The 16,145-nt window shown below is 42.6% G+C and overlaps 1 protein-coding gene across 1 annotated transcript; it reads right to left on the bottom strand.

The window, feature by feature from the left end:
- Positions 1-354: 354 nt before the first annotated feature.
- On the bottom strand, positions 355-15,652 carry LOC142404695 (BPI fold-containing family C protein-like). The gene is made up of 15 exons (XM_075491696.1): positions 15,547-15,652; positions 15,046-15,157; positions 14,791-14,919; positions 13,170-13,325; positions 12,305-12,368; positions 11,448-11,508; positions 10,436-10,527; positions 8,353-8,526; positions 7,582-7,639; positions 6,055-6,221; positions 5,437-5,504; positions 4,070-4,112; positions 3,152-3,215; positions 2,299-2,375; positions 355-728 (listed from the first exon to the last, which is right to left on the bottom strand). The coding sequence occupies exons 1-15, from the start codon at positions 15,650-15,652 to the stop codon at positions 687-689; spliced, it is 1,413 nt and encodes a 470-aa protein (XP_075347811.1). The 3' UTR covers positions 355-686.
- Between the last annotated feature and the right edge of the window lie 493 nt (positions 15,653-16,145).

The raw sequence follows: 16,145 nt of genomic DNA, 5'->3' as shown, positions 1-16,145 counted from the left end.
ACCTGGCTAAGCAATGCTAAACAGGGGACATGACAGACACAAGGATTTGAAGAGTCACAGGGGGAGAGGGACCATCAAAGGCAGTAGTAGTGCCACTTTGTCTCTCTTCCTGAACTGCTCCTGCATCTTTGTTAAGATTTATGTTAAGAGTTTAGTTAAGACACTGCAAAGATTCTAGTTCCATTGCAATTGGGACAGTTCCCAGCCTGATGTGGTTCTGGAGAGGGCTCGCTTCATACTTAATGCATCGTGTTCAGAAGGAAGGTATTTAAGATCATTACAGTAGAAACAGATTAGGAGGCATATCTGCCCTAGCAGCATTTTGACAATGTACTTTTCCTTCTCTTGAGAGACAGCAGCACCTTTCGGGAAGTGTATAGACAAGACTGTATTTCAAGAGAGGCATTAATCTTAAAAACATTTTTGCATCAGTCAAACTCCAGAATAAATAATGTCAAGCATGTGTCACACGTTCTCCTCTGCGTCTGCTTGTTACCACCGTTGTACAGCCTAACCATTCCGTCAGCTTTCTTTGCCTCCCTGCATCCCCCCTCGCTGCCAGCCAGGATGACATTGCCCTTGTCAGAGCTCACGTTACACATTTCAGCAGAACTGGACAGTGTTTAGCCTTCAGAGTCACGTTATTGATTTGAAGTTCATGCTTAACAAATGGTCTCTCTTCTCCTTTAACGTTTGTAGTGGACATCAGTAGAAATCAACATGTATCCCTGTGGGGAGAAGAACAGTCACTGAAGTGCTATGAATTACAAAATGAAGGTGTTATTTTGTTGTTTTTGGTGCGGGTGTTTTTTTTTTTTTTAAATTTCAACTTGATCCTGGTGTTTAAGGTCAGAAGATCTACTGGGAATACCTGAGCCTTGGAAGTAACAAGTTTTATTAAACTCTGTCGTTTGAACTTTGCAAAATAGCCCCATCTTTCACTGGGTGCTATCCCTTCACACCATGCTAGCAACAGAAGGGACATCTAAAGATCATACAGCCTACCCAGGAAAGTTAATCTGAGCCTTGAGGCAACTAGGCAATCATCACAAAATGGGATTATTTTTTACCTAATTTGAGCCACTTAAGAATTAGCCATCTAATCTAAACTTGTCCTTAAAGCTTCCCCCATTGTCAGTGCATACAGAGCAATGAACCTGCAGAGAGCAGCCCATCACAGTCTAATATGCTTATCTATGAAAAGTGGGAAGAATTATCTTTCTTCCTATTGACCATAGCCAATAGCCTGGGACTGGAAGTGGAGACTATAGAACTAGCTTTTAAATAGGAATCCCATTCATGTTGATAGAGCTTAGCAATTCTCCTATGTCCTCTCTCATTCCTAGTTACGGATGAGGAGACTGGTTAGAGAAAGTGAGGTGGGGAGCGGGCCCCACAGAACCACCAAAATCCTTCATTCATAATTAGCGTATAAGACTGTTGGCAACTAGCGCCACTGAAAGCAGTCTCCAAGCAATTATATTTTGTAGGGACTGCATAGCTGGCTCCTGCCACGTATATGGGATGCAAAGAAAAATTAAAAACAACCTTTGCGTTTCCTTTCCTGAGTTGTGCTTTGTGCTTAACCACAAACAAGGATTTGAGACTGTCTCTGCAAAGCTGAAAATAACTGAGAAGTTGGTAAACAAACGGAGAAATGTAACAGGCTTACCCATTTTCTGGGAGTTTGTTTGTCAGCAATGCCCTTGTACTGATTGATTGTCTAGCAACATTCTGTATGTTCAAACTAAGGGCTAGATTTGGAGAAGACTAACCAGAAGGCAAAGAATGTTTTCTGAGAGCTCACTAACTACTTTTGACTACTAGCCTCAGTCATTATCACAAATTATTTACAAAATCCAGTCATCCTAGGTGCACCAAATTGAATTCATCTCCCTCTCGTATTTCAGCTATTTCTGTTAAATTCAGTAGGACTGTGTGGATAGCAATAACTCTAATTTGATTTGATTGGCCAAACTTGAACAAAATGTTAAAGGTAAACCTGTTTTCACACTGAATTGCAACTTGCAGGGCTGAGCAAGCTGTGCATTCGGTCACTCTGTGGTTATGTATTCAGTTCTAACTTTTCCTCTTAAAGAAGATAAATTTGTTTCTAATAGGATTTTACCATTATTACAGATCTCATTTTAAACCCAGGGCTTTTTACTGCCTAACTAGCTCAAATCCAGCAAGTTTCTTGTACAAACAGAAGGTGAATAAATGCCTAGCCAAAAAAAAGGGGGGGGGGCGGATAGAAAAAAAGAGGGATAACCTTTCATAAGAGTGTCAAAATCTCACCTGTTCAATTGTAATGTGAGGTCTCGTGAAGGTAACATTGGCCAGATTGGGAAGAGGGAATCCTTTTGACAGTTTAGCTTAAAAAAATAGACAAACACAATAATTTAGGTATGCATTGGAAAGATAATAAATACCTGCCCTTCAACAACCCTGTTTATCCAGAGATTTCTAGGTCATTTAGAACAATTAACTTCTTGATCTTCACAAGCAGCCCTGGGAGGTAGATATGATGCTCATTTACCAATGGGGGAAAAGAATTACAGATGCTTTTCTCTTGGCAGAGCGTTGTAGCCAAACCAAGGCATTTCATGTTCAACACATTACGTACTCAGTGTTTGTCCCTAGTGACCTGAGGGATTGTTAATACAGCTCTAGCATCATTTAGAACCTGTTCCCATTTGTCTCCATTAATTAAGGAAGGTGAAGTTCATCCCGGTACAGAGGGCTGGCACAAAGCTATGTCTCCCTCCAGGGCCTTAAATAAGATTTATGAGAGGCAAAAGCCCTGTGCTGGTCTAATAAAGAGGAATACATTTCACACAGTGGCCTCAGGCAGGTGTGCAGGCTAGAGAGACATGCTTCTCACTGATGCATCAGGGCTACCTTGAGTGAGGTAAAGGCAGATGAGTTATGAGTTTCCCAGCCCTTTTTGCCCTTTTGCAGAACAGTGCCAGTGAGAGGGCACACTTACACCCTCACAGATCAATCTCCCGCTTCCACTGCTTACTGGTTGATGGTAATTTTTCACTCAAGTTGATGGGAACTGGAAACTTAAGCATAAAGTCAGTAGAAGTTCCTAGAATCACCCACTCTGCTGGAAGCTTTTAGCTGATGCTTTGAAATACAGCCTTACCATTAGCTGATGGAATTACTTCAGTCTGTAAAATGTAAGACAGGATGTTCTCAAGCAGCGAGATCTGACACAGACAAGAAAATTGAATTAGACATCTCTTCCTGACAGCGGTAGAACCGTCATGCCCTAGTCCTGGATGGAGTTCGTAGGCTCATGTTCAACTTTCAGCTCTCGTTTGGCCCAAAAGAGTCATAAACTCGGGTGAACTTTGGATCTTAAGGCTTTGGAATGATGCAAAGGAAGTGAGATGCAAAATGCAAATGGCTTTCATCATGCCTGGACAACATTTTCATTTAAAACAGTCTATTTCCTTTATTTGTGAGATAATTTATCACCAATAGCAAAGCAGGACCAGAACAGTTTTAATCCTTTCTCCTCAGCTACTCAGAACTGATTGATTGCACTCAGAATTAAATGACTCTCTGCGGAGGCAGGGTTTTCCCCTGTAAGCCTACAACTGCACTATTTCAGGCATCTGAGACTAGTATTTTGGCTCCCATTCCCTGCTGTAATTCTGAGCATCTGTGATGAGCACCAGTGCACCACATGGAGTGCCTCTGCCTCAGTCGTGCGTGTGATTGCTTAGACAGCACACTGCTCTGTCTGCTGCTACGGTTCAGATTACCACTGTGCGTTTCACCATTATGATTCGAGAGATCTCTCTGCTTACTGGTGAAATATGATACACCGGTCAGGGGAACTACACAATATCTCATTTTCAGAGCACTAACTTGCCCCAAAGAATATACTTTTAAGTCCACAGCAGAGAGGTGGCTGCCAGAAGACAGGAAAAGAGCCACCCAGCAATGAAACCAAATGATTTAGAAATACAAATAAAATTTAGTTGCTTACTCTTTAGCCTTGATATCACTGATATTCCTGGTTTGCATTTCCTATGTGCTTAAACTATCCGCTTACCTCGAAAAAGCCAACATTGGAGTGGGCTAGGGAGAACTGGAGCCTGAGGGAAAGAAGTGAAACAGGATGAGTCACTAGAAAGGATAAACACACATTATTCTAGTCATGTGCAGTCACTGCTGTAGAGCTCCGGGCCTTAAGAAACATCTGTAAAGAGACTTTGGAAGCAATATATTTTACACAATGCGTATTGCCTCCTAGAGAAAGAGGTGGTTTTCTCAGGGCATTGCTGAGCATGCATGCAAAAGAGTATGCTAGAAGGGCTGTAGCCAGCAATGTGAGTGCGCTTCTCCCTTTGTGCTGTATTTTGGAAATGCTACTGACAATTGACTTTATCAGGGCTAGCATCAAGGACTTGCAGGCTTTCAGATATTTTGCAAGGATTTTGGTACATCTACATAATGCTTTGATGTGAGCCTTACCGGGGTGGGAAGAAAAATTCTGTTCATCGCATGGTACTGCTGCTGATGGCTGTGTTGCTAATGTCTCTGTTTCCAAATTCAAATACTTATTCAGTACATATTCAAGTATCCAAACACGTATTCAAAACATGATTTCTGAGTTTCCACAGAACCAGGATCCCAGCTCTCAGCACACTCTAGATTTTTCTCTCTGAATGTTGCTGCAAAAAATGCTAACAGCACTGTCCTCCTTAAATTCCTAACATCTCTGTGCCCTGACGAACTCTGCCTATTCTTAACCCTATAACTGTCTTCCCAAGGGACTTCTGTGAAATCAGGGCCCCAATTCCTAGTTGTGGGGTCCTGGTATACAGAGCTTCTCTCTATAAAATGTGACATGTTAGACGTCTAAATGCCCAAGCCTCTGGTCTCCAGCTTTCTGACCTGTGGGAGTTGCAGTGCCTTAGCTGGAGAATCTCTGCTATATACAGATAGGAGAACTGCAGGGGTCTAGATTCTTTACTGCGTCCTGGACCCCCCTGCACTTTCCTAGTGGCACAGGTGGCCTAGAAAGCAGTTGCATCTTGCCAGTTGGAAAGGGATGAGGGAAGCTCTCAGATGATTCATGGCCATCATAACGGACCTGCACACTTCATTTATCTAGCTCAGAGGGGGAGAGTAGATGTCAGGAGCAGAGAAGTCTGATAAGACCACTGCCCTGCAGCAATCCATAGCTGGTGGGCAGTGCCTTGGGGACTGTGGCGGTTGTCACAGAGAAGCTTCCTGACTCCTCTAAACTGTCCAAGTACAGCCACATAGGGAGTTAGAGAATCTAATGCAGATGAACTCACCAGGGAAACACATTCATTAAATTATGGTTATCTGATCATGTGCCTAAACTGCTAGTGTTGGGATTGCTAACACTTCCAAATGGCTGGAAATCCCTTCCATCCCAGGCTGAATTACCTGTTCAAACATAGTGAGCCCATCAATTTCTGGTCAAATATATTTAGAGCAATGCTGGTGTTGGCTGCCTGCAGAAGAAAGAAACCATGGGTTACCAGATGCAAAAACCCAGGACCCTTGCTGTGAATTAGTCACAAATACAGAAATACCATCTTCCCAGTTATGTATGGAAGCTGTTTCATGTAGATGCAACTCTCTCCCTAGCCTAAGGCCCATGCAAGGCTGCACACAGTAAATGTCTGCTTATCTGAATGGCACTGACAAGAGCTGAAATGTGGGTAATGAGATTTCACTAATCAACGACATTTTCAGTGAAATGAACAAGTTGCCAAGAGGCATGACTCATGCCTGCAGAACTGTCATTCCACAGAACAAAACTTTGGTTAAGCAGAGTTGCTATATGTTTGGATTTTTGTCCATCTATAGGAAAATGTTCTTTGCCATAGAAATGACCTATAGGTTAAATGAGGCCACATAGGCACCACCTGTGACTAAGGGGAATTTGCATGTTTAAGTACTAGAAATCTGGCACTTTGTTTCTTGTACTGAGTTTTAACAGAAGGAATGAACAAACATATTTAACCCTGAGTTAAATGTCACCTCATTTGTTGTACTTACTATGTTCATTGTGAACAACGACTGGGTGGTTGAGTCTGGCAGAACAGCAAACACCTCCATGGAGCCCTGAATCTCTACCGTGAAGGAATCCTGCTCTAAGCTGATGATAGGTATTTCAGTAGCCATTAGCTTCAACATCACTGGGTAGGGCGTAACTGAATATTTGCCTACCTGTAAGGTTCCAAGACAAAAAAAAAAAAAAAGACAGAAAAACGCTTTTCTTGTAGAACAGATTAGAATACTGCATTTTCTCATTCTTGAAGCAATGATTTTGAAGTAGTTCCTTAAGACGAGGTTAAGGACAGATGCTAACATAAGATTCTTTCAAGCAAGCAGGAAGCAGAAGTTTTCTGTGGTGATAAATTAACAGTCTTGGCCACATCAGGAATGCAGTGAAAAGTTCCTTCCACTCTAGGAATACAATTTTTTCTATATCACTTAGAGAAATTAAATACTCGTTTGTGAACATAGGAAAGGAATGGAACATGAATGTGACATTTAAGTCACACAATAAAAGAACTCAGCAGTCATTCACTTTGATATTCTCAAAGAGAATCATTCTCTTTGAGATCTCATAGGACAGGTTCCTGCTCCGGACTGTCCTTAGAGGAGCCTCACTCTGTCCATTGCCTGAAGAGCGAGTAGGCTCATCAAGTTCATTACTTAGAACAGAGGGGTAGAATATTAGCATCAATGCTCATGGCATTTTATGGAGAAGACCATATGATGACTGCCCGTGGAACATTCTTAGATTTCTGAGGGCGGAACTTGGGAGAACTTTTCTGAGGGAGGAACATCTGGGAAGTAAACAAGGATGTGAAGTTCTTTGAACTACGAGTCTGAGTTCATCCAACCTCGTCATTCATAGCCTAGGGTCTCTTATGCTCATTTTTGGTTTTTCATTCTGTCTGAGAAGGCTGGTGAAAGCCATGCATGCTTATATTCTCTGTCCTGTTATATTCATCTCCTCCACCTAAAATAAATGGAAATCCTGTGCATCTGCCTTGTCTGTTCCATAGCTGTAATGTTTCCTGCCCCGCTGTTAGCTCGGTTTCCTGCATGTGGCCACTATAGTACCTTCCCAGGTCTTTAATGGATTCATTTCCGCTAGTCAGTCACAGGCTGGCAGTGAAGCAAAGACAATTATGCAGGTTTGGGCAGAAGAAAGGTGTTATTTGTGAGCTGAGGCCCTCTCAGAAGTCTCTCAAAGCAGGACTCATGACTGGAAGCTTTTTCCTGCCTAGAGCTGGTTTTAGGTGGGAACAGCTGTGGCTTGGGCACAGTGCCCAGAGTAAAGATTGATGTGCAAGATTATGGGCCAAGTTTGGTAACAGTGCAATTCATTCAACTCATTGTGGGGGTGGGAGGTGACAAGGCCCATCTGCTCTGCTGTCACAAGGCATATGTGTGCCCGCTTCTCCAGCGCAGGAGGCCTGCTGGCCCTACAAGCCCTTGGGATACACCAGTAGTGAGGTGTCTAACACCCACAACATGTGGTTTCCTAAGAGTTTGTGGAAGTAATGATACTCACCTCAGGGATGATACTGCCAAATATCTCTGTGCTTATATTAAAATAGCTGCAAGTCTGGAGAAGAAAGAAAAAAAAGATAAAAGATTTTACCAGATTTGACCTTCATGGTTGGCTTTTGTTTAAATGCATTATTACTGTCATTTCAATGAATTTTTGATTCTGTACCTTTTGTTCTCAGAAATATTCTTAAGGGACTAAGAATACTTAAAGCTGATTCCCATAATATATGCCAAAATACTTTCTGGGAAAGCAAATGCTTAACATCATTATAGTTTGGGCTGCAGTCTATAGGTTTTGGGACTTACTGAACCTCCTGGAGACAGGCTAGTACAGTCTGCCATCCTCCAAGCCACAGCTACTGGACTTGGACATACGCTTTGCTTCCATGGCCCCTGTAGTACTTTCAGTCTGTGAAGACCCCTCAGAAAACAGTCACTGAGGCTGCTAAATTCCCCAGAGCAGATCCTTTGTCCATGTCAGAAAAGTCTATGCCTCAGGTCTACAAAACCCTTCTTTTTTGTAGCAAAGTTGCCAGTATTTGGTACCTTGCTCAGTGGAACTTGGCACCCCTGGCTGTGCCCTGAGGCATCTATATAGAGCATAAAAAAAAAGAGCATAACAATACCCTAGTATTTATGATCTACTGTCTCAGGACTTCGCAGGCCAATTAGCAGCTTTATATGGCCATATACTGACAACTGGCAGGTCAAAGCCCCATCTTGGATGACCTGAGCCACTCTCACCCCATTCCTCTGTGGCCTACTCACCTCCTCTGCAATGGTGATGTTGAAGGCCCCTGCAGTGTAGTAAGCAAATGAGGAGGTCTGAAAGAAATACTCAGAGAAGGCAAGGTAGAGCATGGAGTCGCTTTGGTCTGGGATAGTGAAGGGAGCTGCCACATAGGGAGAGCCAGAATAGTTTCCAGCTGGATAGACTATCCCCTGAAAGGTATTGGCAGAGATAAAAAAATCACAGTCAAAATATGACTTTAATGTGAGTGTAGACAATTAATGCTACTTTCCTTTCTCTTGCTCAGGCTATTCATTTGCTGTATAAATGAGTTCATAGGCTTTGTAGTACACTCTGAAGCCTTGGTGCTTTCAAGCAGGTGGTGAAGACAAGTTCCAGAGATTGGACACCTTCACAGATGACACCTGAGATTTATTTTTTGAGATGCTGATCACCTACTGAAGACAGTCTACCACCTCAGAAAACAAAGCCTCTAAATTAAGGGTCTACATATTGCATGAAGAGTATGACTAAGGGTCCTTATTGAAAAGCCTTACTTTCTCCTTTCCCCATCTCCAGGAATTTAAATGAGAACTGCTGCCTAGAGCTATTCAGTGGTCTCAAGTACAAAATGGATCTCTAAAACCAGAGGTCTTTCTACGTCAAAATCAGCACCTTATTCTACCCAGAAGCAAGTTGGTAACTTGTGCAGACAAAAGAATGTCTATGAGAGAAAGAGAAGTTATGTCCGACAATCCTAAAAACACCTATGTTGTCTTTTGCACTACCCACGATATTAGCCAAGGCCTGCAGATCTAATGCTTCCAAATGCATCCAGATTAAACAAAAAGGTAAAACCGATTTAAGGTGAGGAAAGTACTCAGAGGTTAAGATTTTTTTTTAATCCCTTTTATTAGTTTCCCCTTTATGTTTCATCTCAAATGTATTCTGTGTGTCTTTATTTTCTCAACTCCTCCCCATTTATCTCTAAATTTTGTATTGTCTTTTAAGAATTATCAAAATGCTTACAAAGTGCTGATTCACTTTGCTGATGACCTCCCCATTCAATCCTCACCTGCTGGATTTAACAGTCACTCGCTTTGTATTTTTTCCCCATGTTGCATCTTAAGTGGGAGAGTAGCTCTTGTAAACAGCCATGACATTACCTCTTTAGTCTACCTCAAGTCCCTGCTTAAAATCCAGTTGCCACAATACCCAGAAGAGCTTGACAGCAGCTGTAGAGCTGGTGTGCTAAGACCAGTGTCTACCATACCGACTGATACTGGCTTATTGTTCCTTTGTGTTCCCACCTCTCTTATTTCCTTGGTGTCTCTTGTTTATACTTAATTTGTAAGATCTTCGTGACAAGATTTTCTTTGCATTCTCCCTTTGTAGAACACCTAGCACAAGGCATCTTAAACTTAATTAAGGATCTTAGATACTATGATGATGATAACTACCCTCAACCAAATCACCTTACACAGAATGACAATCAAGTCATTTTAGAATTAGGAACTAGTCTGATTTTAGTTTCAATACATAAGGCAATTTTTTCCTTTATTTGAAAGAAACTTTCAGGCCTTCAAACTCAGCAGCACTCCGTGGGCAACCATGCTTTTTCAAGGGTCATCTGTCTTCCCATTCAAGGTGCCGGAGGCTTAATGCTTGCTCCTATAGTCTTGCTCTTTCTTTTCCTCTCTCATCTGACAGCTGACACATTTAGTTAGTGCAATGTGTAGAAATCTTCCTCTGACTGACTGAACAAAGAAGTCCCAGATATTAATCAACAGCGAGAGAGGATGAAGTTGAATACCTTTCCCTTTCTTTCCTTCCCCTTTCTCTTTTTTCTTCTAACTTGCTTAGTCAACTTTTACTGCTCTCTATTTGCTATAACCAACTCAACAGCAATTTAAAAAAAAGATGTGGCTTTTAAATAATTCATTTCATAACAGGATTGTTAAAAAATGATTACAATAACAAATGCAATAGTGTTTTGAAATGTCTGTCTTCTCAGATACTGAGTCCTAATGTTAAGAACAGCAATCATGTTCATCTTAGAAAGTGGATCATACAATAATAAAAACCACAGCAATCTTGGCAAATAGCACTACAGGCAGTTACCTTTAAGTCCAGGTCAATGAATGGTCGGAATACTGCTGGCAAGCTATTTAAGGAGTAGTCTACTTCAGCCAAATCATCAATCGGCATTAGGACTGTAAGGGTGGTAGATAAAGCAAAATACCCAATATGACAAGAAGCACAGAAAGAATTTTATGTACCCTTATAACTAAGTCAGTTTCTGAAGAATGACACAAGTTATTCCAAAGGGTAGGGAAAAACACAACCAGGGACATACATTCTGACCTAAGGCTTGATGTTTCTACTGGCACCTTCTTTAAAGCACTTTCTTTAGTTTGTCTCATGTTTTCTCATTGTGGAAAAGTAAATTTGGTCTAACCAAAAAAAGGAAATCACCATGTCAGTGCTTCAGGGCATAAGGAGGTGTTGGGATTTCTTGTCAAGCAGTTAGTTCTGAGAGCATCCATATCTCAAATACTTTCCCAGAAAAGGTGGGTGCCTGATCTGCTGAGGTACTTGTGTTTTGCACATGGTATCTGCCCAACACTTTAGGTGCCTTAAACACCTTGCAAATCTAACCCAAAATGGTTGAAGTGAGAAGCTTTTTTACAAGGGAACTTTTTCATTTTGCCTTTGGCAAGTCTGAAAAATTGGCAAGTAAGACTTAAATTTCCAGGCAGGCTAGGGGAGCAGGCTTCCGGTTGTAAAGTGCTATGTGTTCAGGAGGACTCAGAGCATGGGAGGGAAGGGAAAGCTGCCTTCACATCAGTGCTGCATGGCCTCTAAGTGGCATTTCTGACAACAGGGGTGCACACTGCCACAGTCACAAGTTGAGAATCGTGCCCAGGTCCTTGGCTTCTCAGAAATATCCTTTGCTTGTCCAAGTACTACTCCCTTTATTTAACTGTGATCCTGTAAGCAAGGGAGCAGACAGAATGTGGGGCCTGATACCTCTTCTGGAGGCTTTGCTGACCAGCTGCTGTTAAGGAAACTGCAGAAATTCACTGAACAGGAGGAGAGAAAGCAAAAGGAAGAGATATCACTAGTGACTCACCGTTCAGCGATCTGAGGTCTTCATCTATCAACTGGATCCCAGATCTGATGTTGGGACATGACTGTATAAAAGCACACTAAAGTTATGGCCTGATTAGCGTGGACCTGTAAGCTAGCAAATCTGTCTGCTTGTGTGACACACATTGCAGCATTTGTTTGTCAAAACACCTAAGCTAGCTTTTCTTCGGCCATCCGGATCCCCAAGGTTTCTGCTTGGTGCGATGTAAGCATGTCCTGTGTCAGAGCTGCCTTTAGGCAACACAGTGAGAAGTTGCCGAAGGCAGCCTGGTGGGGGTGACAAAACCACAGCCTTAAATAGCGCAAGAAGGAGATGGAGATCTCGCACTGGTCTCACAGGAGAGATCCCTGCCCTGGGGCAGAATCACAGCCATCTCAAGTTCTGTCTCCTCTCAGAGGCCCTGGGCAGGTTGTCATCAGAACTACTCACCTCTTTGATATGATGAGGTTTAAATATGTCATACTATCAGGTGATGTACTACAATTTCTCTGTGCATCACCCAATATATGTTTTGTCTGCTGAGTATAAAAATTACCCAAAACCCAGGGTGCCTGTAGGGACACAGGCAGAGACTTATTCTGCATTGGAATGGGAAAATAACTACACTTTCCGGCCCTACTGCTGCCTTGGTTGAACCTGGCTGTGGAGTAGTCAATATCTTGGCCATGAACTTGGCACTTTATCTGGAAGCATTTCTGGCTGGCAAAATGGTGACTGGGCTGCTCAGACCAGAATAGGACTATGTTATTTTTCTAGTTCTTCCTTTGCCAAGTTCACAGCACTGACTTGTGAAATTCATATTCCTTAAACCCCTCCCCTACAAAATTTGAAAGGCTTACGTTAGTGACCAAGCTCCTGTGAATGGGTTTCTTCAGATACTTGATAAAGAAGTTATGCAGAAAGCTAGAGGAAAGGAAGAAAGCAATTAATGGGTCAAGTACTACAGTCATTAACAGGAAATCAGATATCTCTGCAGAACATGTATTTAATGGCTTCTGAGTGTGATATTCTAGCACACAAGGGAGCTTTCTGAAATGTAACAACTATCAGAGAGCCACCATTTAAAAGGAGATAATTTCACCACTAGGCATCTCAGCAATTAGCCTGGATAGATTCATCTTTATGAATAAGGATTCTTCATATTACCACCATCATGTATGTACAAACACAGAATAAATAAGTAGTCTCTGCACTAGGAGCTTCCAATAGAAGTAAAAACAAGCAAACAAAAAACCAAACTTAAAACCAGGTGACAAGAGTTGTATTCAGACAGTGAGAGAAGTACAAGCAAACAATGAAATAACGTGCACAGGGTTGTAACCAGAGGCACAACAGACAGCAGTCTGGTTCTGTTCAGTTTTGATAGCACTGTGACTAGGAGTACCTAAAGCATAGTACAAGCATGTAACTCCTACCTAGAGTTGAAGAGTAGAGCAGTATTTGGAAAGACGTGGGTGCTGAAGAAGCACAAGCGATTGTTTGATCTGACCAGAACTGCTGTATTTATCCTCTACTCAAAGGACAGTGTGCACAAATACAGGAACAATGGTCAAATTCGGCCATTTTAACACTGGATTAGGGCCCTGATTCTCACTTGTGGTGCCTATAGATGCCAAAATAGGTGCCCTGTTTTGTGAAGTTGTCTTTGTGCCATTCGTTGGCAGTTATTTTCTCCCAGAGTATATACAGATCTCTTCCACTTACCCACTTTTTCCATTCAGCTTGATGTCTATATCACCAGAAGTTGTCCGGCAGCTGGTAAGTAATATTGATGTATGACCTGTATTATCCAGGGGTGTTGAAAAGATTGCAGTAACAAACACCTTTGAAATGTACACTGTGCTTCTTCCGTTGTCTTTGCTGCATAAATTAAAAAATAAAGAAATAACTGAAAAAACTATGTTTAATGAATGTTCAAGACTCAATTCTTAAATGGACTCTTTTCTGTTCACTGAAGATGAAGTTGTTTATCTGAATACTTTTTATTGCATTGCCCATAACGAAAATAGATTCTAATATGTCTGTAAAGAATCAAGTATTCTACACAGATTTCCAGCTAGCAGTTTTGGAAAATGATGGATTTGGGAAAGTAGATAATTCACTATTGTAAAGTATTTTGTTCCAGTTACCAGATCTGCACCCACCGCAGAGGGAACTGGCATATGCCTGATAGAAGACAGGGCAAGAGAGCTGTACTGGGATCTAATCTATTGGTGGCTGAGGCAGTTCCATACAAACCCATGTCAGGGTCTGGAATGCCCCAACGGGCTCTGTGTCCTCTTCCCCACCCCTCCCAGGGGGTTGGCAGCCCATGCTCAAGACCAGCTCCATTATGGTGAAGCTGTGTTATTTTGGATCATGTTGTTCATAACTTGGTCATGTGAAAGAGCTGTGAAAAGCCTCACTGGGGATCTCTGCCCTTGGTTTGTGAGCTGCATTGGAGCTCAGGTCTTTGCTGGAGCTATGTTGTAGGTACACCTATGTGCGACCTTGTACTTGGTTAATCTTGACGATGCTTTGCTAGCTTGACTTCCTGGCTTTGCCTCAGACCTGCCTCTTCCCTATGGACTTGCCTGGCAATCTGGTCTGGTGGCTGTTCCTGGTGACTGCCACTAACCTGCTCTGCTTGCCTGTCTTGGGTACTTGCCAGTGAGGGATCCTCATGGCCCCTCCTGCCACGCCATCACCCCCAGCTCCTGGGTCCCCTCCCCTGGCAAGCAGCCAGCCCTGCTGTCCCTGACAGCAGAAGCCCAGCAGCAGATAGAGACTGCTGTCGTTCAGTCAGTTTAGCAATATAGGTAATGCGAGTTGTGGGGAAGAGGAGGAGGGATTTCTTTCCTCTGAAACAGCCTGGGACTAGGAGGGTGTGGAGACTGCTCTAAGGATATTGCCATTTGCTTGTCCATTTTCCATCAGCTTTTGAACTGTATCTCTTAGAGGCATAGCACAGGGTTTCTATCAGCATAGCTGCACTGGGAGGGTTTATTATACTGGACTGTCATCCACCGTACTACAATTTTTCTAAATGTGTCATTAGCTGGCAGGCTGGACAACGGCAGCATTCAGCCAGAGCATCAATCCTTTACTATTTGCAGAGGTGCTTCTCAGCCATGGGCTCTTTATCAGTGCTCATGGCTGAGGGGGCAGGGGCTGTCTCCCACCAGCAGACCTGTTGAGAAAGACTAGTCTGTACTCCTGGGTTTCTGCTACTAGCTGTTAAAGAGCACCTTTGCCATGAAGAGGTCACAAGAAAAACTAAACTTTTCATTTTTATCTTTATATTCTCCATCAAGAAAAATCCCAGGACACATGAGGCTGTACGTACAACATCCAGGTCCTTATGTTCCAGTTCATATCAATGGTTAGAGAAGCATTTCCAATCACCAGTTTTATCCCAGTCCCAGGTATGAGGGAGATGGAAGCACTGGGGAATTCAACAGCAGTGATGTGTATTCTAGAGCATGAGAGAGATAAGGGGGAGAAAAGAAAAAGAAAAGTTTGTATTTCACAAGTCAGGGTGAACACAAAACAAGATTCAAATTTCAGTCAAATACAAACTGCCCCCAGAGAGAATACTTACCTTGAGATGTTGTATTTGACATTACCAAGGCCAAATTTCTCATAGCCACTCAAATCAGGGAAATGCTCCTTCTCCATATTCTGCTTCAGGATTTCCAGCCCAACCTCCTTGGCTACAGGAAAACAGTGATCAGTTCAGTTGCCTTTGATACTGCCTGGGAGTTTATAGTTATGTGCTTTGGCTTAGGAGGTGGGATGGACACAGGGTCAGAAAGAAGAGGGTATCTCATTTGGGACCCAGCAGCGCTATTTCAGATCTCACCCCTAGTCATGGCAAGAGCTGAACTTACTGATTCAATATCTGAAATCAAATGAACCTCGTATATGATGTACAGTACTGTCAAGCACCTTACTGTATCTGCCATATTGTGCTCTTAAACTTTCCTTTTCTTTATAGCCTGTGATCAGGTCATTTACTTCCACTGCCCTTGCTTCCCACGATGTCTGTCATACCAGGATTCAATGTAATACCACCACCAGATCCTGAAAACATCACACATACCATATTCCAACCCCTTCTGGGTGATCCTCACTTTGAGTCCAGGGTTGGCGCTGAGTTGCCCACTGAGCAAACTTAAGAGGAGGAGAGAACAGCAAATCTTCACCATCTTCCTTGTTTTTTTACAGGACCTGTTAATAAATATTTATAATGATAGTAGAAATTCATGCTATGTCACGTGGTGACTGTACTCCCTTTTCCCACCCTGGAGTGAGCTGTTCTGACGCCAGCTTTCCCTCCAGAATGGATAAAGTGGAAAGCCCAGCAACTGTGGAAGAGAGGACCTGTTCTGCACAGACTGTTAGAGAAATAGAGCTCCTTGGGGTAGAGGAGAAAACTCAGCCTATTCACTGTCATAGGGAGTGGAGAAAGCCCTTGGGATACATCCTCCTGGACAAACCCTGTTGAATGGGAAGAGGCACTGAATTTTTAGGCTGTAATTTTTTTTTCTCTCTAGTTAGTGAAATAAGTAGCTTATTTTTCCCACAATGTATGGAGCTCTCAGTGCCTCCTGGTGATTCAACAGTTGTCATGGGTCTTAGCACTTTGGAAAACCTGATCAGCTCATTTAGTTATAGACATAGATACTCCCACTTCAGGAA

Source organism: Mycteria americana, chromosome 1 (assembly GCF_035582795.1).
Source record: "Mycteria americana isolate JAX WOST 10 ecotype Jacksonville Zoo and Gardens chromosome 1, USCA_MyAme_1.0, whole genome shotgun sequence".
NCBI lineage: Eukaryota > Metazoa > Chordata > Aves > Ciconiiformes > Ciconiidae > Mycteria > Mycteria americana.
Note: the sequence above shows the minus strand (reverse complement) of the source record. Positions and strands in the feature narration are given on the sequence as shown.